Source organism: Trichechus manatus, unplaced genomic scaffold (genome assembly GCF_000243295.1).
Source record: "Trichechus manatus latirostris isolate Lorelei unplaced genomic scaffold, TriManLat1.0 scaffold00007, whole genome shotgun sequence".
In the NCBI taxonomy this organism is placed as follows: Eukaryota; Metazoa; Chordata; class Mammalia; order Sirenia; family Trichechidae; genus Trichechus; species Trichechus manatus.
Genome location: NW_004443943.1, coordinates 29,061,388 through 29,087,152, shown reverse-complemented (window position 1 = coordinate 29,087,152; position 25,765 = coordinate 29,061,388). Strand labels below are relative to the sequence as shown.

At 48.9% G+C, this 25,765-nt stretch overlaps 2 protein-coding genes across 2 annotated transcripts; one reads left to right on the top strand and one right to left on the bottom strand.

The window, feature by feature from the left end:
* The first annotated feature begins 917 nt into the window (after nucleotides 1-917).
* On the top strand, nucleotides 918-17,794 carry ACTR1A (actin related protein 1A). The gene is made up of 11 exons (XM_004370083.2): nucleotides 918-1,048; nucleotides 8,410-8,474; nucleotides 9,568-9,643; nucleotides 10,445-10,570; nucleotides 11,572-11,696; nucleotides 12,928-13,144; nucleotides 13,877-13,969; nucleotides 14,542-14,716; nucleotides 14,817-14,878; nucleotides 15,560-15,600; nucleotides 15,777-17,794. Exons 1-11 carry the CDS (start codon nucleotides 1,001-1,003, stop codon nucleotides 15,877-15,879), a joined length of 1,131 nt encoding a protein of 376 aa, XP_004370140.1. The 5' UTR covers nucleotides 918-1,000; the 3' UTR covers nucleotides 15,880-17,794.
* Nucleotides 17,789-25,103, bottom strand: MFSD13A (major facilitator superfamily domain containing 13A). The gene is made up of 8 exons (XM_004370082.2): nucleotides 24,862-25,103; nucleotides 24,347-24,429; nucleotides 23,302-23,754; nucleotides 23,025-23,148; nucleotides 22,219-22,315; nucleotides 21,502-21,673; nucleotides 21,229-21,422; nucleotides 17,789-19,706 (listed from the first exon to the last, which is right to left on the bottom strand). The coding sequence occupies exons 1-8, from the start codon at nucleotides 25,027-25,029 to the stop codon at nucleotides 19,444-19,446; spliced, it is 1,554 nt and encodes a 517-aa protein (XP_004370139.1). The 5' UTR covers nucleotides 25,030-25,103; the 3' UTR covers nucleotides 17,789-19,443.
* Between the last annotated feature and the right edge of the window lie 662 nt (nucleotides 25,104-25,765).

Here is a 25,765-nt window from a genome sequence, read left to right as displayed (position 1 = left end):
TTTCATTCAATGATCTTGAAGAAATGCCAAGAGAAAGGGATAGGAGGGAGTGGCTACCAGTGCTATTGACCAAAGGGTCCCTGTAACTTTAACAGGGGAAAGATACACTAAAGAAAACCCAGAGGAAATGCACTGTTTATTTAAGAGCAGTAACACATAACCTCTCTTCACTTCTATTTCCTCATCTAACAAAACCATGTCAATTCTAGCTCCCCGTGAAAATTAAAGAGATACTAGAGCAGCAGCTGGCCAAAAGATCACCTATACCAGTAGTTTCAAATGCCAGTCTTCAGACCAACGTCAATCTGTTACAAAGTTTACACCTATCCAGGAAAAAATGTGAATAGTAACGACAATGTACTGCTTTTTTCTTACAGCAAATTTTACGCAATTTAAATGATTTCCTTTGTTCTGAGAATACGTCCTTCCGTGTGTGTGTGTGTATGTGTATTAAAATGACCTTTCTGTCAAAGTGTGATGGTGATAGGTGTTTCTTTTTTAATGTCTTATAGATCCAAATAAAAACATGGCAACCTTATACTGTCCAGGGGAAGTGAGGGTGCAGTGGCCAGTACCGATCTGTAAACTCCAAACATCCACGAATTACTGACCAATTCAAATCGAACTACAGACAAGTACTCAAGAAGACTACACACTTCAGTATGCACTGCGAAACCTTTCAAACGGACTACAGATCGAAGCATGCAACACAAGCATCAATCTGCGTCTCCATCTATTTTTCTACGGAGACTACAAAACCCAGAGTACTGTGCGACGGAAACGCGGACGCCCAGTCCAGGTTTAAGAGGCGGGTCTCCAAAACCGGTCTTTTAACTAACCTTGGTGCAAAGCATGCTGGGGATTGTAGTTCTTTGGAGGGCGAGCTCGGACACAGTGCCTGGCCGCCCTATACAGGCAGCGAGACTGCGCATGCGTGTCAGCGGCGTTAGCAGCGGACTGGGCTGGCAGTTCCTTCCTCGGAAGGAGAGATTCCTGTACCATGGAGTCCTACGATGTGATCGCCAACCAGCCTGTCGTGATCGACAACGTGAGTTGCATCTTTCCTATTTCTAAAGGGAATTGTGCTCTCCTCCTCGAAGGGATAGCTTCCCGGGTTTCAGCCTGCCTCTTTGTCACTGGCCCGGCCTGTCAGGCGAGTTCAGCCGCCGCCGCCTCCGTCCTCCCCCACCCGTAGTTCGTAGGCAGGGCGGCCGGGCGGCAACCGTGGGATAGAGAACTTTGGAGAAGGTAAAGGAAAGAGTTGTAGTCCGAGCCGGGTCGGTGGGCCCTTGAATCGAGGGGCCTTAACCGCTCTGTGAGCGCTCGGTGCCCGCCCGCGCACCAATTTATGATAATTCTATTGGCTGCTCTTGCTGTCCATCTTGACTGTGATCCCGCCTTTGGGCCTTGCCGGATGAGGGCAGCCCTCTGCAGTGATTGGCTCACGACCTTGCCGTTCTTCCGGGTCGCCGTAGTGTTTCCCCCTCTAAGGGGCGGTGCGGTGTACCAGGACTGTGGGGATTGGCTTCGGGAACTCAGTGGTACCAGAAGGGCGAAGGCCGGTATGCGGGTGGAGGAGAGGGGCTAAATTTCCTGCGTCCCCGAGCGGGCGGGGCAGCTTGGTGGTGTATCTGGGTGGGGCCCGACAATCTGGTGCCAGAAATGTCCATAGAATTTCAGTTATTTCTATAATTATAAATTATAAAGTTAATGAAGGTCGAGAAGAAATGAGAGTGACAAAGCAAACCGGGATGATGCCTTTCTCTTCGGAACGCCTAGTTGTCGAGGGAAAAAATAATTAACTAAACATAATATTTGGATCCTCACAAAAACTGGGCGGATAGTTAAGGCAGGAAGTTTGATCCTCGTTTTGCAGATGAGAAAATGAAGCGCGAGGGGGTAAAGTGAGCCCAAGGTCACGCAGTTAGAGGTGCCCTAAATCCAGTGCTTCATCCGTTGTTCCTTTTGCTGGCACCCCACGCAAATGCATCAGTAGTGACAAATGGAAAGACTGAATACTATTATGGGGAAGGAGGGGCAGTTGTAAAACAACTGCATTTCTGTCTTCAACTCAAAGGTGATGGTCCCACCAAAATCAGTTATCTCTCTGTGCCTCTTCTTGTTGTTAGTTCCAGTGGAGTCTATTCCTACTCATGACAACCCCAAGTGTGCAGGTAGAATTGCTCCATAGGGTTTTCAAGGCTGTGACCTTTTGGAAGGAGATTGCCAGGCCTTACTTCAGAGGCACCTCTGGGTGGGTTTGAAGTTACCAGTCCCCTCAGTCCTAAACTGACTCTGTCAGATTCACCCTGTTGAGCTAGCTCTTGGGTACAGGGGTGCTTTCATTTGCGTCATCTCCTTTAAACTTCAGCCCTAGTAGGTAAGTAGGCATTATTTTTCTCAGTTGATGCAGAAAACTGAGGCTTGGAAAGGGTAAATGACATATTCAAACCACCTGGCCTATGAATTGAGGCACCAAGACTCAGACTGACATCCAGTTCCAAGTTCCTCACTCTTTCCAAGGAAAGGTTCTTTTTGTTCAGTTTTCTTCTCTCTAATGGGTGTGGCTTCTGCTTTGTTTGAGCTCAATGAGACATCCCTTTTGGGAGAGTTTTTTCTTTTTTGTCTCCACTAGACTTTTAAATCCTTGTGGAAGAAGAATGATACTCCTTTTTTTTTTATTACTTTCTCTCCTCATACACACAGTACCTAGGGCGGCGCATGGCACACACTATGTGTCCAATAAATGTTTGTCATTGGACTGATGGGCAGGTGGTTGAATGACTGAACATCTCTATCACAGTAACAAAGATGTCCCTAAATAGAGGATGATGGGGAACCTCCATTATTTACTGAGAAGGTTGAGCAGGACTCCTTGTTCTTGATGCTGATTTCCAGAGAATACTACTACTATCTTCAGCCAGTCTGTGTGTTTCATCTGCCTCTTTCTTAGCTAAGAAAAAAAAAAAAGAAATTAGCAATTGGCAACAATTTCCTGTTTTCATCAGCAGTACAGATGAGTAGTCCAGCCCTCCAAACCAGCAGATCCTTTGCTTCTTGAATGGTTGGGCAGTTCTGCCTCCAGCCAGTCTCTTTAATGTTGCTCAAACTAATGCTTCTTAGTTTCTCCTTTGTCTTTCCTGGAAATATATTTGAAATGCATCAGAGCAGTGGTGCATTTTCAGTTTTAATGTTTAAAGGATTGACTTGTCTTTTCTCTGGGAAAACATTGCCTTCATTCTGTCAATAATTCTGCCAAAAGGTGAAGTAGAAGAAGCTTAAGTCATTTTCTCATTAGGACTTCTGAATATCTGCCACATTTTTGGATTTGGGGCCTCGGGTAGTTCTTGCTGTTCGAAATTTATAGAGTTTTTGTTTTTAATTCTCAAGATGAAAAATGGGTAGGAAAAATCATTTGAAATATTCGAGCCAACTTTATGAGAATAGTGTGTCACTGGCAGATTTAAGCACTGCATAGCTTAACGTGTTGCTAACATTTTATTTCTGGGCTATGGAGAGTGTAATTAAAGAAAGAAGGACAAAGGAAACAGGGAAAAGAGGAAAGAGCCCCATCACAGTTCACAGCCTTTCCCAGTCTTAAGACAGTCGTGACCACTCCTTTCATCTTTCTCTGGCACCAAACCAATTCATCAGAATTAATGAGGAAAACCGAGGCTTTTGCGTGTGTGTCTGTGTGTGTGTGTGTGTGCGCGCGCGAACGCGTGTGTGTGCGCGCGCGAACGCGTGTGTGTGCATGCTCATGCATGCATGATGATGCACATGTTTTAATGACAACAATAAAGTGATAGGTATTTCTGAAAGATAAATATAGATAATTCCTTCCCAAAGGCATATCATAGATAGTAACACAGGAAGAGAACAGCACTTTGATCAGAATACTGAGTTTATTCTAAAGCTGAATTCTGCTAAAATCTTAAAGGTTACAGTTCTGTCCTAAAATAGATCAAGGTTCTAGTCAGTCTTTGTGACTATGTGGTCCTAAAAGCAGTAACAGTATCAGGTCTTCAGAAGTTCATCAATAAGCGAAGAGTTTCACTTTTTTTTTTCAGATGTTGTGCTGCTTCAGCCTCCTTTTAAGAAATGAGATATTTTAAAATACAGAAAGTTTCCAAGAAGTATATAACAAGCATCCATATAGCATGTATCTACCACCCAGTTTTAATAAATGTTGACATTTTGCCATATTTGCTTCAGGGTTTTTTTTAGGAAATAAAACATTACAGATACAAATGAAGCCCCTTTGTACTCCTCTGCAACTGCATCCTTTCTGTTTCAGAAAAAACCATCATCATAAAATTGATGTGCTCCTTTCCATCCATGATTTTATGGATATATGTATTTTATATATGTGTGTGTGTGGGTGTGTAGTATTTGTGTTTTGAAATTTTATTTGTGCTATCATCGTACCTGCCAGCTCTTTTTCTTTATTTTTTTATAGAAAATTTCAAACAAATGTAAAAGTAGAGGGAACAATATATAACATTCACGTGCCCATCACCTTAGCTGTAACAATTCTCAACTCTTGGCCAATCTTTTCAACTACATTCATACCCACTTCCCTCTCCCACACGCTTTTAAAAACATAATCAATATACTATTATTACCCCTAATAAAATTAACAATTCCTTTATATCAAATAGCCAGTCAGTGTTCAAATTTCACTAATTGAAATTTACTTTTTTTTTTTTTTTTTTTTACAATTTGTCATCAGCTCTTAAGATCCTACTACTGCTGATTCACTTAAGTTTTAGGGACACTAGAATTAGCTGAGGGAATGAAGTCAATGTATTTATTTAGCATTATCACTTGAATGTGACATTCAGACTGTTGATTGTGCAACTTCAGCAAGAATCCATCAGTAGCTTGATGGAAAGGATAAAGAGGAGGTGACTTGTAGAGATACTTTCATGCTCAATTATGTATATTTTAAGAGCCAGGGATGTGCCTCATACCAAGCTAGGTGTTCAGAAGGTAAAAAAGAAAAAGATAGTGTGTGGAAGAAACATCATTAATTAGTTGCTGGGAATGCCTAGAAAAGTGGTCTCAAACTCAATGCCTGCAGAGGCCAAGCAGGAAAAGAAATACATCTGAAAAGTGGAATGTGGGATGACCTGAAAGGCACTGTAGGGAATCTGGAAGGTGCGCTTGAGCATGCCTGGCCAAAGGGCCAACTGCTTCTCATATCCAGCCAGTTGCCCCCATGCAGGAATGCAGGCCCAGTGTTGCCAGATATTCTGATTTTTCAAGAGAAGTGAGAAATATTAAATTTCATATGCAATCTCCAATTTTTAACTGTTGGGAGTTAATATAAAAGTAATGTGTGGTCTGCAGAGTCAGAAAGTAGATTTGGTGGTTACCTAGGGCTGGGAGAGTTGAGGAGGAATGAGGAGTGACTGCTTAAGGGTGTGGGGGTTTCTCTTTCGGGTGAATAAAAAGTTCTAAAATTAAATTGTGGTGATAGTTGCACAACCTCTGTGACTATACTAAAAACCATCGAATTATACACTTTAAACGGGTAAATTGCATGCTAGGTGAATTATATCTCAGTGCAGCTGTTTTTAAAACAATACTTTGTGGGCCAAACAAAACACGTCTTTGGGCCAAAATGGGCCACCAGTTAACAACCTGTGCCCTTGAATCTGTGGCTTCCCCTTTCTCAGCATCCTTTTCCCACTTGTAAGATTGGAGACAACTAGTCTCCTTCCCAGCATGGCAGGAATAATCAGGAGTGCTTAGGTGAAAGGTTACCCAAGCCACAAGGCCTGTGGCCGGCAGGCACCACAGGCACATTGCTGAGGGTTTGCTAGGATCAGAAGGAGAATGGTCAGTGGTGCCTGGCAGCAGACTTGAAGCCTTAAAAATCAAATATTTGATGAGACTGCTTTTTTCATGTAGCCGACTACAGGCATTTGTTTACTTGGCTTTGCCATAGTGAATAACAAAGAGAGTGGCAGCTCATTTGCCAGGTACACAGTTCCTATTTGCAAATACTGATAAAGAAATTGGCATGATCCTGTTGTTTGCTCTCATGGTTTGTCTTGAGCAGAACAGAAGCAGCTCAGCCGCCTCCCTCTTCCCACCCATGCCTCACCTAATTCCTGGCATGGCAGGCCAGCTCTGGGACTGCAGGGACAAGCTGGGTCTGGTTCTACCTTGTGCATCTTTCCCGATGCTGCCTTTACTTTTCCTGTACCACCTCTGCCTTGAGCTTCTGGCATTCCAGCTGCTGATTCAGGTTCCATACAGTAGATTTCACCTGCCAGTCACTGCAGTTGATTTTCATTTTAGTCAGCCAGCCTGTATTAGTACCCAGCAAATGCCAGATACTGCTGATACATAAAGTCTATGACCTCAAGGAACTTGGACAGAAAAGAGACAAAAAACATAAACCATAAATAAAAGAAAGCACAATGAAATGCATGCTACCTCGTGGTACAGGTAATGGTGATTTGTGTGACATAGTAGGAAGAGATAATTAATTCCAACTGGGGATTATTCTTCAGGAGGAAGGTGGTGATATTAGAACCAGCCCTGTTATACTTTTGTTGAGAAGGAGGACAGAGAGAAAAAAAATGAGTCTGGCATCTTAATCTTCCTTGTAACCCAGACTCTTATCTATTTTTTTGCTAATCAGCTGAAAATCAAATCTCCGGGAAAATCACCTCTTGAAAATATCCAGAGTCAGAAGGACAGGACCCATGTTTACTTTTCTTGTTTCCCACCTCTGCTAGGAAATCCAGTTAGTCCGTCTGCGTCACCACACCCAGATGAAGGCCATGAGCAATCCCGAAGGCTTCAGTTAACAAGTTCCCAGAGTTCTCGTATTCAGTGCTATTCTCACCTATCCATCCTGCCATCCCAGAGCCCGTGGGTTTGCAGTAGCATAGTTCTCCCTCTTTCCCAGGCTTCCAGCTCAGTTTACAGCTGCACCTTTTCAAGGCTTTTTGCTGTACCGACCAGGCCAATGAGTTTGCAAGTTGTCTCCTGATTTCTCTCTCTTCTGTTGCTCCCTTAAGGAGCCCTGGTAGTGCAGTGGTTAAAGCTATTGACTGCTTAACTGAAAGGTTGGCGGTTTGAAACCGCTAGTGGCTCTGCCAGAGAAGGACGTGGCAGTCTGCTTCCGTAGAGATGTATGGCCTTGGAAACCCTCTGAGGTCACTGTGAGTTGGAATCAACTCGACAGCAGTGGGTTTGGTTTTTCGTTTTTGTTGCTCCCCTAGAGAACTGGCTTGCCCTCCTTCCCCCGATACCGCTTCCCCTGTCCTTCAGCCACGCCTCACTTCCTCCCCCCAACCTCTGTCTTGCCAGAGACAGGCGCCAGGATGGCCAGTCTCAACTTCCCTTCTCCTGTAAGAAGAGCAGGAATAAGGGAGGGAACCAGGGGTATTGGTGGGAAGCCTTTGGTGCAAAGATAACTGTAGCTCTTTAGCGCCTCCTGATGTGTCTACTGCTTGCTTTGTGGGTTGTGGGATTATCACAGTCTGCCCCAGGAGTAGTAGTCAAAAGGCATGTGTGCCCCAGTTACACATACAACTGCAAATGATGATGAGGTGGAAGGGGCCAGCATACCAGGAGTGGTGGTAGAAGAATTAAGAAGCAAGAGAACAGGGTGTATCTGCAAGCAATATCTAGCCTTGACATCTGTCCTGCACAGCACCTAAAGTTACTGTTTACATTGGTTGGGCGCTGGGTGATACCAGAGGTACTAGTGGGAGAAGCCAGACACCCTATAATACATATCAAGTACTGGAGCATCAAGATTGTTACGTTAGGTCTCTTCTGCTATTCTCAGACAAGGCTTTAGAGCTTCTCTGTTTTTTACCATCTGGAGACCAGCTAGTAAAACAGCACAGTGCTCTGTCCCTGCAGTAAGGCCCAGACAACGTGTTCTGTCACGACAACACTCACGGTGGTGTCTGTCATAGAAGCCTGAAGGGCAGGGAGAGTTCAGGCCTGAGCTGGGGAAATAGGTGAGCAGCATCCCGTGGTGGTAGATCAGAAAGAAGTGTGCACTTTTCCCACCTTGATTGCCTTCCCACACTTGGCTGCTTTGAGGCTTCTAGGTGCTTTCCTCTTCTCTCCCCAGGTTTTCTCTCTTTTTCTTTCCTTCATTAATATTATTTTTAATTCCAAAAGTACAATGTGTTAAATGGAGAAAAGTCAAAGAATACAGAAAAATCAGAGAGTTCTCCTCACCACCATCCCCAGGCCTGTTTCCCTCCCTTTGGTGTTCACGAACCATTTTCTATGCTCATACAAATCTGTATATTATACATATATAGAAGGTCTTTTTTTTTTCTTTTTAATAAAAATGGAACCCTATTATACATATCATTCTAGAATCTCCTGTTTTTGTGATATTTCTGACTTCTCTCTTTCTCTCCTCAGGGATCCGGTGTGATTAAAGCTGGTTTTGCTGGTGATCAGATCCCCAAATACTGCTTTCCAAACTAGTAAGTTGTTCTGTAGCTTAGTCAGAAGTGTGGGAGGGCTGTCAGCTTTGTTATAGGGAAGGAACTTCTCATTTGAATCAGACCTGGTAGTCAAAACAACACAAACAAGGCACAGGAGCTGGCTTTTGGAGTAAGCAAAGGAAGCACTTGTTAACATGGTACGGTCTGAGAGGCACAGGCAAGAAGCTCTTTTTTAAATCCGATTTTATCTGATGCCCCAGATTTTATCATTATTGACTGATTCCTTTGGATCATTGCTGCTTTGAATTAAAATTATCTTATCACCCAGGATGGAGTTTAACTTTACACCATACCCTACCATGTTAGAATGAGTTTCTCAGAGTTTTCCGCTTAAGGGAGAGGGACTGGGGCCAGTAGGGCACAGGTGCCTGGGGAATGGACTTAAAGAGGGAGAAAAAGGAAGAAGGTTATCTGTCACAATTACAACATCACAGTTTTACTTAGTAGAGGTCCTGGGAAAGGAGACCAAGGAGAGTAACATTTTTTGAGTTAACCATCCTTTTAGAAATTCTTGTTTTCTTCTCTCTTGGACTGCATAATACATTGGTGAAGGAAAAGAACTGGAGGTATTGAAACCCTCTAAAATGTGTTTTACTAACATAAAATAATACAAATATACTAAAAATATGAAATAATCTAAAATAATTATTACATTGCTCATTGCTCATAATTATTACATGCTCATTGTAGAAATTTTGGAAAATGCAAGGGCCCTGGTAGCACAGTGGTTAAATGCTTGGCTGCTAGCCAAAAGTTCAGCAGTTTGAACCCACCAGCTGCTCTGTGGGAGAAAGATGTGGCAATCTGTTTCTGTAAAGATTTACAGCCTTGGAAACCCTATGGGGCAGTTCTACCCTGTCCTATAGGGCCACTATGAGTCGGAATCAACTGGATAGCAGTGAGTTTGGCAGCAAATTATAAAGAAGAAAATAATCAACTGTAACCTCACTCCTCAAAGATAATCAGTAAAATTTAAGTATATTTCTTTCCAGTCTAAGTCTGTGCATCTGTACATCCTTCCCACGTTCTGTTGTGAAATGAAAAGTGAAGGCCCTCCTTCTCTCTTTTATAGTGTGGGCAGACCGAAGCATGTGCGTGTCATGGCAGGAGCCCTCGAAGGTGATATCTTCATTGGCCCCAAAGCTGAGGTAATTCCCAGGCCAACAGAAGAAGCCTCAAGCCAGCAGAGGACCATCATTATTCATCACATGGAAAGTGTCCCAGTAGTTGGACACAGCCATGAGTAGAAGGAGCAATTCTCTTAAAATCTCCCCTCTCCTAGGCCTAAGTCATTTATTTCTTCCATGAGCAGCTTCTGGTCTTGGAGAGGAAATATCTGGAACCCCACTTTGGGAAGCATTGAACCAGTCTAGAAAACAGGGCTTTGCCTTTCTTCTGTATTGTGTCACTACCTTGCCAGCGTTCAGACTGACTGGCTTGGTTATCTTTTTGGCAGAAGAGATTCAAGAGGGACATCCTGGCTGGGATGCCCTGGGGGTGAGTTAATTAGCAGTTTTGGCAGAGCCCTCAGGCAGTCTCTAGTAAACAGAACAACAGAATCATTGTTGCCAACCTTGGCTCCAAGTGCTGAGATCCAGAAGTGGGAGTCAGATTGTTAAAAGAGCCAAGAGATTGTGTCCTGAGACCAGGCAATAAGGTGGTGCCTCCTGTGTCTCATCCTAGGGGGCCAGTGGAAATGCAGAAGCCCTCTGCTTTGCCAGCTGCTTGGGCAGGGAGGGCAGTTTGCAGCGTAGAGTTCATAGACTTGGAGGATGATTGCCTGTCTTTAGCCCAGGGAAGAGGGCTGTAGGGTGGAGCTCAGGGAGCTGAGGGCCCTTTGCAAGCAGTTCCTGGCGATCCAGCCACAGCATAGTCCTGGAAGAGCAGGGTCCTGGGCAGCCTGGCTGAGATGCTGACTGCTGCTGCCAATTACTGCTGTCTGCCCCCAGGAGCACCGAGGGCTGCTCTCCATCCGCTACCCAATGGAGCATGGCATTGTCAAGGACTGGAATGACATGGAGCGCATCTGGCAATATGTCTATTCTAAGGACCAGCTGCAGACTTTCTCAGAGGAGGTGAGGGTCCTATGTGCAAGGGCACCCCTGCACAGGGATGCAGAGCTGGCCAGAGCCCCGACCCCAGAAATGATGATGATGATGACGATGGTAACTGCTAAGAGAGTTTGAGTGCTTACTGTGTGCTGGGTACCAGGTCATGTGCTTTTCAGACATATTTGAGTTTAATCTTCACACCCTTCCTTTGAGATACAGGTAATATTGTCTCCATTTTACAAACAAGGGAAGCCAAGTAATATTTCCAAGATCACAGAGTAAATAAAGTGGTAGAGATGGGAGTCAAACCCATGTCTTTTGGACTTCAGAGCCTATATTCTGTAACTTCTAGGGCACTAACTATCAACTCAGAAATGTGAAGGAGGATGCATCCTAGGCATATCTGAGTTTCCAAAGGAGGAATGTGTTCAGTTTTTTTTAAAGCACATTCAAAATTTTGGAAGTTTTGAAATTTTTAAGATTTTTATCATAATAATTCAGATTTAGAGTTTAACAGAATCTTCTTGGCAGTTGGAGATATGCCGTAGATATAGGAGCCTAATAAGGAGCCCTGGTGGCACAGTGGTTAAGCACTCAGCTGCTAACCAAAAGGTTGGTGGTTTGAACCCACCAGGCTGCTCCATGCAAGAAAGATACGGCAGTCTGCTTCCGTAAAGATTACAGCTTTGGAAACCCTGTGGGGCATTTCTTCTGTGTCCTGTAGGATCACTATGAGTTGGAATTGACTCAGCGGCAGTGGGTTGGGTTTATATAAGAATCTTGGAGGACAAAGAAGGGAGTAGAGGAGTGGAAGCCAGGACAGAATGAGACTTTAAAGATGGCGTGAATTTGGAAAGTTGAGAAACTGACTTGGGCAGGGGTAGATGACAGGCTCAGGTTGGCCTTTTTGGAGGGAGTCTGACAAATGGCCCCCCTCTAGCAAGCTACACAGGAACTTCGCTGAGTACTAATGAGGGGTGGAGATCTGGCCTCCCCCTGATTGCCGGCTGGGCATTTTTCTCCAGCATCCTGTCCTCCTGACGGAGGCGCCTTTAAACCCACGGAAAAACCGGGAACGAGCTGCGGAAGTTTTCTTCGAGACCTTCAATGTGCCAGCCCTTTTCATCTCCATGCAAGCTGTGCTCAGCCTGTGAGTAGCAGCCTGGTTGGCCAGCCTGGCCCTCTGGGGACTTTGGCAGAATCCAGGCTGCCTGTCCTTTGGGTTGGGCTGCTTCAGAGTAGCTTGAGCACCCCTGCTAGGGAGGGGTTAAAGATGGTGGGAAAGGGAGGGAGACTACTGCTGAAACTGAGCACTGAGGCTTCTCAGTTGAAACCAGAAGAGATGTGGCCAGTGTTGAGACTATCCCATCTCAGTACTCTTAGCAGATTTGATGCCCAAGGCTCTCCCTGGGCCTGCTGGGAAGACCACATGCTGGTACAGCTCTTCCTGAAAGCCCCGGTAATACGTTCAAATATTTGTTTAGTAACTACTGTGTGTCAGGTGCTATGCTAGGCCAGAAATACAGTCGTGATCAAGACACCACCACGGTCCCTGTTCTCACGGCCCTGTCATTCCTGTCATGCTGCCACCCTGCTGCACACCAGTGGGAGGTCTACTGCAGAGATTGTACACTAGGGACCTGCAGATGGGATTTGTTTGACCCCATTAAAAAACTTTGAGCCAGCATTTAAAAAGTAGGAAATTTCATATCAAAATCCAATTTCTGGCTTCTCTTAAAAAATGGGAAGATCTGATAATTCTGGGCTGGCATTCCTATAGGGCAAAAATCAGCGGGAGCTTCCCTTTTAGATGGGGTTTGTGTGCTTGACTTCACCACAGTTCACCATTCCCTGTTGCCTTCCCAACACTGAGGCAGTGTGAGTCAGTTGCTATTTATCAAAGATTGGCATTTTTTTCCCCGACATAGCAGGGAAATCTATGTCTGTACCCTTTTCTGCCAAAAGAAAAAAAAAAACCTAAAGACAGGTCTAGAAGGCCATGTGGGAAGAAAACTAGTTTTTTATGGAAGTGAAAATCATTCTTCCCTTTACTCACTTGATTTGCCTGCCTGGCCCCTATAGGCATTTGAGTTTTTTCCTCTTGTGTAGAGAGTAAAAGCTCCACCCCTGGCTGAGTCTCCTAAAGCAGTTGAAGCCCAGGCCATCTCCTTCTAGGTGTGGGGGAGGGAGTGTGGAGGAGCTCAGCTCCTTTCGTTCAGCATCCATACTCAGGCATCCTTTGTACTCAGCCCAGTCTAAGGTGACCCCTGAAGAAAGCAGGCCCAAGCTTTGGTTTTAGCTGCCATCAAACTCAAAAAAGAAGTGTTTATTTTCAGGGTGAGGAGGCAAAGGTTAGTGATGGTTTATCCCCTTTGCTTCAGTTATGCCACAGGCAGGACCACAGGTGTGGTGCTGGATTCCGGGGATGGTGTCACTCATGCTGTGCCCATCTACGAGGGCTTTGCCATGCCCCACTCTATCATGCGCATCGACATCGCTGGCCGTGACGTCTCCCGCTTCCTTCGCCTCTACTTGCGCAAAGAGGGCTATGACTTCCACTCATCCTCCGAGTTTGAGATTGTCAAGGCCATAAAAGAAGTGAGTGCTGCCCCGTGGGCTTCAAATAGGGTGAAGAATGGGAGCAGGGCAGCCAGGCCTTGTGACCTGGGAGTGAAGGGAGGTGAAGCTCCTATCCCCGGTGTCAGGCTCCCTTCTCCCCAGCCAGGCCCCTGGGCAGCTGTGTGATCCAGCTGGTGACCTCACACGGACAGATTCACCTTCCTGACGTGCTGCCATCTGGTGGGGGGAAAGGGAGCTGCGTCTATTTCTTAAGCTGGGTGGGTGATGAGTACAGAGGTGTTCATTATGATTTTTATACCTTATGCATAAGTTACATATGTTCTTTTACATCCTCAAAGAGGTCATACTACATTTTTCTTTTTAAATAAACTGAACTACCCCCTAAAGCTATAGGGAAACCTTTGAGCTGGATAGGAGGGACTTAAAGCCATAGTCTTTATGAATGGTAGGAGAAAGATGCCTGGACCTGGGCTAAAGCTGGGCTGTGGTCTCAAATTCCAGATTTAGAGAGCTAAGTTCCCAAACTTTCCCACTAGGAAGGTAGAACAGCTAAGAATGCATATCCCACACGCCACACAGGGAAGGCCTTCAGAGGCCTCCCTGCCCCTGCTTCTGGGCGGCAGCTCTTAGGACCTTGAGCACAGTCAGCGCAGAAGGGCAGCTTTCTGTGGCAGCACATCACTTCCCCGGACTTTGACCGAGTGTGCGCTGAGTTCCCTGCCAGCCTGACTGTCATGCTTGGTTCTGCAGAGAGCCTGCTACCTATCCATAAACCCCCAGAAGGATGAGACGCTGGAGACGGAGAAGGCTCAGTACTACCTGCCCGATGGCAGCACCATTGAGGTAGGCGACCAGACCTCTGCTCTCAGTTCCCTCAGGCCCACACAAGCTCTGGGCTCAAACGGAACTACCCACAAGGAGAGTGGGGTCAGATGGACCAAACCTTTTAAGTGGTCTGCCTGGAGCAGCGTAGCTCTAAAGCAGCAGTGTCTCCTGCAGAGTAGGCAACAGGGACTTTTCTCCCTCCTGTAGTATTTTCCTAGGTCGGGATGAGATCAGGAAGTGGGATGGTTAGTGCTGTCTTTGACCTCTCTGAGAACCACACAGGGTGGACTTCAGACTGAGCTGCCTCTTCCTGAAACTCCAGTGATAAGAAGAAATCCCCATGAATGAATGAATTCTTGTATTAATGCCAAAGGTCTCTTAGCTGGAAAATGCCAGAGCTAGGATTAAATGTTTCCTCAGAGGCCCTTTATTTACTCTTTGTTTCTCAAGGCCCTTGACATACAGGATCTTGCCTGAGCCTAGCCTTCATAGCTCCCTGGAGATGGGCAGAGGGGCCTTTTCCATTTCCCACCCCCTAAAGGGACCTCGGCCCCAGCCCCATCCTCTGAAGCTGGCCCTCCACCCTGCAGATTGGTCCTTCGCGATTCCGGGCACCTGAGCTGCTGTTCAGGCCAGACCTGATTGGTGAGGAGAGCGAAGGCATCCATGAGGTCCTGGTGTTTGCTATCCAGAAGTCAGACATGGACCTGCGGCGTACACTTTTCTCCAACATCGTCCTTTCAGGAGGCTCCACCCTGTTCAAAGGTTGATCTTTGCCCTTGGGCCCTTCCCCAGGAAGCTTCCAGACCCTGCTGGGTCCAGACACTCAGAATTGACTTGAGATTCTCCTTTTCTGCCCATTCAGGTTTTGGTGACAGGCTACTGAGTGAAGTGAAGAAATTAGCTCCAAAAGACGTGAAGATCAGGGTAGGAGCATGGGGGATGGGGAGGAGGGGGGCTTGGCCTGGGGGGAACTGGGCCTCCAAGGATCTGGAGTGTCATGTGGTGTGGCGCCTAGGAACAGCTTCTCAGGGTGCACACTGACCCTGAGGCCTAGGTTGGCCAGAGGGAGGACCTATTCTCATTCTCCCTCTTTACTCTAAAGGAGGGCAGTTCTGATACCTGAATGGGGCAGGGTACTAGGCTGAGTACGCCACATGTGGTCTTTCTGAGAAACTGTAAACATGACAGGAGATTGACTTCTGCTGCTTCTGTGCCCCCTGCCCAGGGGCTCCCCTGTAACACTATCTAGCCTCTTCGTGACTACGGAAGGGAGTAAGGGAATTGGCCGGCCTGAGGAAAGGAGGTTTTTGCTATGGAGTCTGTACCCTCCTTCCCTGCAGCAGGGCAGAATCTTGCCCTCAGATAGCCCCAGCTTCCCTGGGAACTATAGATGTGTAGAGCTGCCGGAAACCTGCTTCCCCAAATGAGTGTCAGGCTGGCCACACTACCCCCAAGAGAGGCCACAGGGCCCAACAGTAATCATGCCTGTTGTGGGAAAGGCATCTGCTGCCTTGGGCAGTGGGATGGAGAGTAAAGACATGCATTAGAGGGGAGGCGGGGGCAGGGATGGAAGTCTCAGATTCCTTCTTCCAACCATCCTTGCAGATATCTGCACCTCAGGAGAGACTGTATTCCACATGGATTGGGTGAGTAGCCCTTTCGAAAATAAAAGCAGAAGAGGAAGCAAAGGCATCGCTTACCCCTTAGCATCCCTATCCCTTTCTCCCAGAAGAGCCTGATCTGGTGTGGCCCCATGGGCACTGGCTGGCTCCAGGGATACCCACTATCTCTCACATGTTCCTTTGGATTCCCTCCACTCCAGGGGCTCTATCCTTGCCTCCCTGGACACCTTTAAGAAGATGTGGGTCTCCAAGAAGGAATATGAGGAAGATGGTGCCCGGTCCATCCACAGGAAAACCTTCTAATGTTGGGACATCATCTTCACCTCTCTCTGAAGTTAACTCCACTTTAAAACTCGCTTTCTTGAGTCGGAGTGTTTGCGAGGAACTGCCTGTGTATGCGAGTGTGTGTGTGGGTGTGTGGGTACGAGTGTGTGCACATATGCGAGTGTCGTGTGGCCCAGGGATCCTGGGGCCCAGAAAGGACTATGAACTACCCATGATGGCGATGGCCTGAGGCCTGGGGTTGACCACTGACTGGCCCTGACAGGGAAGAGTGCTGGCAGAGGGCCCCACTCCTGTCAGCTGGGCCTTTGTCTGGCTGTGTGGGACTATGTTTACTACTGGAAGGAGACACAGAGGGAGGTAAACCCAATCCCCCCCACCAGACCTCGCTGCTGCCTGTCCCAGGCTGGGCTAGCCCCTCCCCCCAGCCTCCCCAGGGTAGCTTGTCCCAGGCAGCTGCTGCCTCCCCTTGCTCACCATTCTGCTCTCAATGCCTCTTGATCATGCACTGAGGGTTGGCTGGGGCCAGGGTTGAGTTCTGCCTGCTTTTGGTGCAGTTTGGGTTTGGGAAGCTGGAAAAGTGCTCCAGGAGCTGTTACAGAGATTCTGGCGCCAAGGAGAGGGCAAGATGTCCTCAAGTTCACCTGGGGACCAGGGCCACACTGGGCATTTGTGGAGGGCAGGAGTAGTGCTACTTCCGATCAGCCGCAGAGTTGATGCGCAACCCCTACCCCTCACCCAGGGGATCTTGGGAGAGTTTAAGGAGCCTGTTGGCTACAGGTCCTGTTACTTGCTTTTCATCCATCCTTGTCCCAGTGCCATCTTCAGTTTTATTTATTAAAGTGTTTGTTCAGTAAGGGGACTGCAGAGAATGGAGCTCATCACTTCCAGCCCACCAGTCACCCTGTTCACACTAATGTTTACAGCACCTAAGCTTAGCGTAGCATCCAGGGCCCCACCAGTCCCTGCTAACGGTGAACTGACAGTACCCATAAGCCTCAGGGCTGGTGTGGGATTGGAGGTTACCTTCAAAGGCACTCCCACAGCCTCTTTCGTTCTCCCTCTTCCACTTGTTCACTGCCCTAGAATCAACAGGCTGGCTGCTGGTCACATTTTCTGAAACAGGAAGTAGAAACACTTTCTTTGGCAGAGGCCCCTAGTAAAAGAGGGGTTGGAGATCTAGCCCCTTTAGGACCAGAGAAAGTGCCTCAGTCAGAACAGCATTAACCAAGTTGCCTTTTCCACTCCAGCTGACCAGGGGGGGCAAGGTTGTAGAGGCAGGAAAGCCCCTCTGGGCTGATCTTGTGCTATTCTTGACTTTGGACCTGTTTGGGGAGGGAAGGAGGAAGGGTGCCAGACCAGAGTGCCAGGAGTGATGGGCTCAGGCTCATCTCTGGTCCAGCAGGGCCAGGTGCCTCCCCTGGACTGGACTACCCCCCTAGCAGTGGTCCAAAGGCCTTTCAGCCCAGATGGTGCAAGGCTGGGGCTAGCATGCCTTCACTGGCACCCTCACCTGTAGTACCAAGACCTACCCAATTCCAAATTCCAGGCAGTATTCTCCCCCATGCCATTCTATGACCAAAGGCCCCTGCCAGATGTGGGCCGCAGCGGCAGGTGTGTGTGAAAGCGATGTGGCGACCCGCGGACTGCAGTGTGCTTAACCAGCTCACCTCCCTTCTCTTAGCCCAAGCCTGTCCCTCGCACAGCCTCGCACAAACCACATTGCCTGGTGGGGCCCAGTGTACTTAAATAAAGTCGTTCCGATAGACACATCAGCTGGACCTCTGTCTGTAGCCAGTGCTGGGTGTGGGAAGCAGGAGGAGCTGCGGTCCTTGAAGCTGAAGCTGGGAGTGTGCCTAGTCTGGCCTCTAGAGGGCACTGTCGCACCAGCCAGACTTGGCCACCATTGTCCAAGTCAGAGCCTGTCAGGTGGATGCCTGGAAAATAGTGTTCACGCAAAGCCCAGGTTCAGGAACTGAGGATCCCCACCCCCATGGGTAAGACTACACCCAGAATGATGGGGGCAGCTCCTGACATCTCTGAAGTCAGAGGTTCTCAAAACTTTGAAGTGTATGAGAATCTAGGGAGCTTATTAAAATGCAGTTTCCAGGGCCCATTTGGAAAATCAGTTCATTTTAAATACACACTTGGGAAAAATGGCCAAGCACTTTACAAATGCTAACCCATTTAATTCAATAACCCTCGAAGCTGTGGATAGAGCCACAGAATGATGAGGCAATTTTCCAAGGCTCTGCCCTTTATTAATAAGCTAAGATTTGAACCCAGGCTGTAGAGCCCTGGAGCCTACCGTCATAGCCACTAAGCAAACCCTCAAAAAACTACTGGCCTACAGGAGTGGTTCTCAACAAGGATCAATTTTGCCCCTCAAGACACATTTGGCAATGTCTGGAGACATGTTTGGTTGTCACAACCGGAGGTTGGGATGGGGGTTACTGGCAGCTAAGCAAGTAGAGGCCAGGGATTCTGCTACTGATAAATATCTACAACAAAGAAATATATCCAGCCCCAAGTGTCTCTAGTGCTGAAGCTGAGAACCGCTGGCCTAGAGCAGTGGTTCTCCATCCCAGCTGCACAGGAAAATCACCTACAGAGCTTTTAAAAATCCTGATGTCCAGGCCATACCCCAGACCCAATAAATCAGAAATCTTTGGGAATAGAACACACATCAGTATCTATTAAAGCTTCCCAGGTGATTCCAAGGTTGAGAAGCTCTGTCCTAGAAGCTCCCCTTCCGTGACTATGGCGTCCAACAGTGTCACATGGGAAATGTCCTGGGGCTACTGGCCCCAGGCCTGAAAGTCATTCTGCTCCCAAGTCCCCATGCAGCTACCAATCTGCATTTTCTCACTGGTGTCTTAGTGAGCAATGCCTGTAGCCCACCACTTGGATTTGGAAAAATGCTCTCAGGGTGTTTCTATTGAGGAGCCCTGTGTCCCAACACCCCCACCATCCCACCACACACACACACACAGCCCAGACCTGAGGCCTAGAAAAGACTGCCTTTAATCAGTCTATGAAATGAAGCTCTTCAGAGGCAGGGTAGGGTGGGGGAACCCTGCAGCAGCAGAAGGGGCTGTGCTACTTCGGGCACAGCTGAAGCAGAGAACCCTCTGAGAAACTACTGGAGATGGGTAGGGAGGGACTTGCAGTCGGCTTCCCCTGACTGGGCGAGAGGGAACAGTTGCAGTATCAAAAGGGGTTCCTGAGCCCACAGGGCAGCCAGTCTCAGCCAGGCAGTGGGACAGGCCTCCATACCCCCCGGTAACCCCATGAGCACCACAAAGCAGCCCCATCCCTACTTGGTCCTCTTCTTTCCTCCTGCCCCTGAAGGGGGAAACAGGTCCCTGAACACATACACCCAGCCCTGCCCAAGCTGGGCCAGTCAGCCAAGCAGGAACTTAGACCTCAGTGACACTCCTGGCTCAGTCCCAGGAGCTCCCAGTCGGCCATCTATCATCCAGGCTGCATCTGAGGCACGCGGAGAAGCAGGAGGCCAGGCTGGCAAAAGAGGCTCCTCCCCAGGGCCGCAGGCAGTATCCTCCCCAGATGGCCTTGCCCCACTTCTCACACTGTCTTAAGGTCCAGGGTTTGGGCCTGTGATAGGTTCTGGCGCTGGGCTTTGACCGTGTGCAAGTATCTCCCATGCAGTGTAAACCGGGACCAGGTGAACAGCTGCAGCAGAGCACAGGTGATGGGCACCAGCACCAGCAAGTAGAAGCAGCCCTGGCGGAGTGTTGGGGCCTGCGCCGGGGGTGGGGCTGGGGGCTCTGGCCAGGGCTGGGCACTCCCCACAGGGGCTAGCGGGGCCTGCTGGAAGAGATCATGACCTAGGATGAGAGAGCACAGAAGGCATGTGGTCAGCCCCCTCCAAAGTCCACAGTGGGACATCTCCAGTGTCACATGTCTAAACCACAACTCTTCATTTCCTCCTCTAAGTCTGCTCCTCCCTTATTCTTTCCTTCTCAGTGAATGGCAGGCACCTCCAACCACCCAATAACTTGGGCCAAAAACCTCAAAGTTGCCCTCGATTCCTTGATTTCCTTCATTATTCCACAACATCGAATCCTTCTCCTCCCCCAACTCTAAAACATCCCAAACCCACCAACTTCTTTCCAGCTCCCCTGCACCACCCTAGCCCTAGCCTCCATTGCCTCTGCCACAGCCTGGTGATGATCTCCCTGCTGTTCCCACTCTGGTTTCCATATGATCCATTCTCCACACAGTAGCCAGAGTGAGCGTTAAAATGTAAACTAGACTCCTGGAGCCATAAATGTCGGATAAACCCCTGAAACTATTGCCCTGAGATAATCTTTAAACCATAAACCAAAAATATCCCCTGAAGTTGTCTTAAAACCAAACAATAGTTTAGCTTAACTAGTAAAAAAACATCTGCCTTGAACACTGTGCTCTTTAAAGATCTATATGGGACCAAACTGACAACACCAACTCAAAAGATTAGATAGGAGCTTTAGGGGGCAATGAATTTATGTTAAAGGGGCAGGAACAACTCAGAAAAGGAGGGTGAGAATGGTTACACAACTTGAAGAATGTAATCAAGGTCACTAAATGGCACATGCAAAAACTGTTGAATTGGTGTGTTGCACTGTGTATATTCTCAACAATAATTATATATATATATATAATATATATATATAAGTGTAACCCAGACTATGCCACTCCCCTGCTTAAAACTCTCCCAATAGTGTCCTTTACACCAAGAAGAAAATCTAAACCCTGCTTTGATCTGCAAAGCTCTCTTCTTCACTTTTCCAGACTCATCTCCCACTCCTGATACCTTGGGCCTTTGCACTTGCTGTTCCCCCTGTCTGGGGTTCCCTGAGATCCTTCCGAGACAAACTCTGCCACTCAGTTGACATCTTGAGCATCACGTCCTTGGAGAGGCCTTCCCTGACCACACTCAGTCATAGTGTCTCACATCTTCCTGTCTATTCTTTATCATAGCACTTGTCACTACCTGACATTTTTTTGTTTGGTTTTGTATTGCAAGCCCTAACTTCTTCCTCAACTAGATATATAAGCTCTATGATAGCAAAGACCTTGTTTGTCTTATTATTTCCCTAGCACCTAGAGCAGCACCTGGCACAGAGAAGGTATTTTATATGAATGAACAATTGAAAGAATGGAAGAACCTGAGACCCAATCCCCTCTACCCATGTGGGAAGGAACAGAAGAGGGGTGTTAGCCCTGGGCAGCCCAGGCCCAGGCTCTGTCGGGCAGTTGCTATTCTCTCTCCCTCACTGGACCTAGAGTTCAGGCTTGTCAGTTGGTATTCAAGGTAAATTGTCCCCCTGGAGCCTTGAGAGCCCCCTGCCAGCCCCCAGGCCTCACCTGTGTAGAAGCAGAGCAGCCAGGTGCCTAGAAGTGGGGCAAAGGTCTGGCCTGGTTTGGTCACCAGGGCAACCATGCCAAAGAGGAGTGCCGAGGCCGCCTGCTTGCGGTGGTTCAGCACCAAGTCCTCGTCCACTAGGTCAGTGACCACCAAGGTCAGCAGCTTACAGGTGCCCTCAGTGAAGACACGGTTACTGCGATGGAGAGAGAGAGAGAGGGGCAAGAGTGAGGGGGTGGGACAGATGTGTGGGGGTGAGAGAGGGTGGGGCATACCTGGCAATGAAGAGGCAGAGCAGGCTGGGGCAGTCAGGGCCAGCCAACAGCATGAGTAGGCTAAGGCCCAGCTTGAGCAGGAAGAGCCCCCGTACCACCGCGTAGACACCCCAGCGCCGGCACAGGGGCAGGAAGTAGAGGTTGTTGAGATGGGGAGCAACGTAGGAAATGCCTGGGGGGAAGGGGCCCAGCCTCGTCAGGGGACACCGCCACAGCGTATCAACATTTCGACAATCAGAATCACAGTTTGCACGTATTGGACACTAAGGACATGCCAGGCTGTGTGCTAAGAGTTTACCAATCATTCTTTTATTTAATCCTACAATCCTTTAAGGTAAGTATTATCCCTACTTTACAGATGAGACCTACAGGCCCAAAAAGATTAAATGACATGTCCAATGCCACACAGGGAATAAGCACAGTTCAGACATGACCAGGCCTATCAGACGATAGCCCCAGCACTGCACCTCATCACCTCTGGGTGGCACCATCACCAAGAGGCCAACCTGCCTCATCCCCCACTCCTTGCAATGGGCTCCCACCCCTTCCTCCAGAAAACAGAGCTGGGGACTGAAGGTGCAACCCCCTCCCCCAGCAGTCATCCCTCCCCTCTGACACCTGGGGCCCCCACTGGTGAGGTGGCCATGCCTGCAGCTGGGCTAGGGGCTCTGGGGTATAAGCCTCTGTCCTTCCTGCCTGTCCAAGGCACCCACTCACCCAACAGGAAAGAGCCTGTGGACAGAGAGATGTGGTCTGACAACAGGTGCTCCAGGAAGAGGGGGAAGAAGTTGCTGTTGAAGTGGCAGTGAAAGACCTGCAACCGAACAGGGGTAGTGAGGGGGCTGCTGGGGGGCTGGGAGGGGAGCCCAGAACCAGCGTCAAAAGCAAAAAGGGGAACATGCATCCCATGACCCTCAGAGCAGCAAGAGGGAGAGCAGGTCCTTATCCCCACGTTCCTAAACATGGAACATGCCAGAACAAAACCTAAAACAAAACCTCTGCTTTTTCGTCTACTTTTGCTAAAAGCTAACAGGAACGACAAAATACTAATTAAAGAAATTAAGTTCTCTTCTTTTTAATTAAAAATACTTAAATAATTTAGTGACATAAAAACAATCTTTCTAAATTTGCATATCTTAAATACCTCATGTGTTTTAGGTGTGCCACATAGGTTTTTAGAAAAGTTGTCATAGAGTTCCCAAACAAGGCATCACTCGTATATCCTCACTTTACAGGTGAGGACAAGGCTGCCCAGACAGCCTGAGACCTGCCTCAGACCACATAGGCAGTTAGAAGCTCAGACAGTGCTAGAATCCAGGTCTCCCAACTGCCCTTCCCTGTGTTCCTGTCTTTTAACCATCTGGTAGTCCTCACGAGAGACCCAGAACTGATTGCCCAGCTCTGGGCAGTTGCCATTCTCTCTCCCTCACTGGACCTAGAGTTCAGGCTTGTCAGCTGGTGCCCAGGAACCTGCCCCCTTGAGTGAGGCATACCGTAGCCATCCTAGGGTCTGTTTTGCATACCTGCACCAGGTCCATGCCCACGAACCACAGGAAGTTCCGGTGGCGTGCCAGCTGATGGAGGTACTGGCCCAAGGTGATACTGTCCGCTTCCTCACCACCCACAAGCAGTTCCTCTCCACACAGGCTATAGAGCAGAGGGGAGTTGAGAGCTGCCTGGGTCTGAGCCACAGCCATTCCCCCGCTCTAGGGCAGCCACCATCAGCCAGGGGACCCAGCATAGAAGTCAGACTCAGAAGAGTGCTGGCAGGAACCTGCAGAACCAGGGCTGGCCACTCACCCGCCATCCACGGCCAGGACTGGACACCCTGGCTCCCTGCCGGCAGCCTCAACTCGCCTCCTCAGCAGCTGCGTGGCCCCTACAAAGCCCAGCCCAGAGCCAGCGGCCAGTGCCACACAGAAGGCACGGAAGGAGGAGAAGTCCTCCTTGTTCCAGAAGGCGTAGGAGGCAAAGACAGAGAGGGAGCCAGCAGCACTGAAGAGGGAGCAGTAGAAGTTGAGGTGGGTGCGGTCGTGGGCTGAGAGGGCCAGGTCAGCCAGCAAGGCATGATGGTGCAGGTCCACGAGCGTCAGGAAACCATCATAGAGACACAGGCAGAGCAAGAACTGCAGGCCAGCTGGGGCCCAGGGCACCCAGAATGCCAGGAATGACAGCGCCAGCAGTGGCCCATGCCAGCCCAGTGCCCGCACCCGTGCCAGCACCACAGCCCTAGAGGACAGCCCAGCACCTGACCTGCCAGGGAGAGGAGGGCTGTCGGGAGATGCCCTTCAGCCTTGGCAGGCCCCAGTTCCTCCCTCCCAGGCCTCAGAGGAGGGATGGAGGCCCAGATGTGGGACTTACATCAGGGTTGCCCCACTGTAACCCGAGACCCTAGCCTCCAAACTAGAAAGCACAATTCCCAGTGGGTACAACCCCTCCTCTGCCCCAATCTCCTCCCCTACAGCCTGCCAGTGCTGATGGTCAAAGGGTGGTAGGGTACCCACTTCTCACGGGTGAGGGCAGTGATGGGACTCAAGCAGGGATGGGGTTAACAGGATCTGCCAGAAGCAGCAGAAGATGCTTAGGGTACAGAGCTCAGTCCTGAGGGGCCAGACAAGCCAAGCTGCGGTAAATCTCTTCCCCCAGGTGAGCAAGGCAAGGGTTAGTCAAGGCCATTTCTACAACTGGACAGAGCCTGCCCTGGGCCCCAGGAGCAGAGGGGGCATAGATAGCTGAAAATGGTACTCCTTTCTCCCCCCACTCCCAACATGGGCAGGGGTCCTCCAGCCAGCGGCAGGGGGGGGTAGGGTGGGACAGAACTGATAAGCGACCCCCAGGCACAAACCGGGGCTGGGAGCTGAGGAACTGGCGGTCACTGAGCCAGCCGAAGAGTGGGTCATTGAAGCTGTTCCAGAGAAGAAACACCGTCTGCAGGCAGAGGGGAGGCGGCAGGTGGGCTCCAAGCAGCCTCCTCCCTGGCCTGCTCACCACCTCTCAAAGATAACCCCTGCTTTCCCACATGCAAACTTCTGCTCATGTCAGTCCCTCTGCTGAAATCCACTCTACCAGCCACTACTCCCATTGAACCCACCCAGGGCCCAGCTGATAAATTAATAACTGAATATAATATTTCATATCATATATGTGACTACATAAAGCAATGCTGGGCTCATAGCTGGTCTAATCCTCAGTAAGGAGGAATCACCCAGGCCTCCACCTCTACCTTTCTTGCTGAGTCTCATGGACAACCTGGCCTGCCCCATGCCTCCAACTAGGCAGGACCCAGCACCTGCGATCTGCCCAGCAGCCCATGCATCCTCTAGGCTCTCACCTGGGCTGGCTACCCAGCACTGGCCCTACCTCTCCGACCCAGAAGGCTGCCTTGTTGATCTTGTACACTGACACAAAGGTGTCCACGTAGTAGAGCAGGAACACGTTGTGCAAGACGGAGATGAAGAGGGCCAGGGAGCCATAGACCACGGCTGTAGGCAGGCCCAACAACCAGGCCTGGGGTCGGGCCAGCCCCATGGCCACCAGCCCCAGCTTTAGCCCCAGGAGCAGTGAGGAGGGCTTATGGCTACGGGCAGTCTTGCCATCCTCGTCCCTGGGGAAGAAGGAGCCAGTTAGCGGCAGGGATCAGAGCCAGTTCTGCTCCTCGTCCCTGAGTCATTTAAGAAGTCCCTTCTACTGAGAGGGTCTGTACACAAAGCAAAGTCGGGGACTTATCAACGAAGTACTGCTGAAACAATCCTGAGCTAGACGCTCCTACTCTGGGAGTGAGCTGGCAAAACTGATAAAAGCCCATGGGAAGAGAAGGCAGGGACCCAGCAACTGCTGAGCCACACCATGAGCCAAGAGCTGGATGTTCATTATCTTATTCTATCTGCACTACAGGACCTTAACATTTTGGACGTGACAACCCTGGGATTGAGCACACAATGTCCTTACAGCATTAACGTTGGTGAGCTACTTCACCCAGCCTCAGTTCCCTCTTCTGTACACAGTAAAAGTGGATGAGCAGGCCTACTCTGCAGAGAAATCGTCAGGATTAAATGAATAACTTGCAGTAAACACTCAATAAATGGATGTGGGTGGTGTCACTATTATCCTTACAAAAATCCTACAAAGTCTGTAGCATTATTAGGATTTAATATGAGAACAACCAACCTCAAGCTCAGAAATGTTATGTGATTTGCCCAAGGTCATGCAGAAAAAAAAAAAAAAAAAAAGGATTAAATTTGAGCCCAAGCCTATGTGGCTCCAG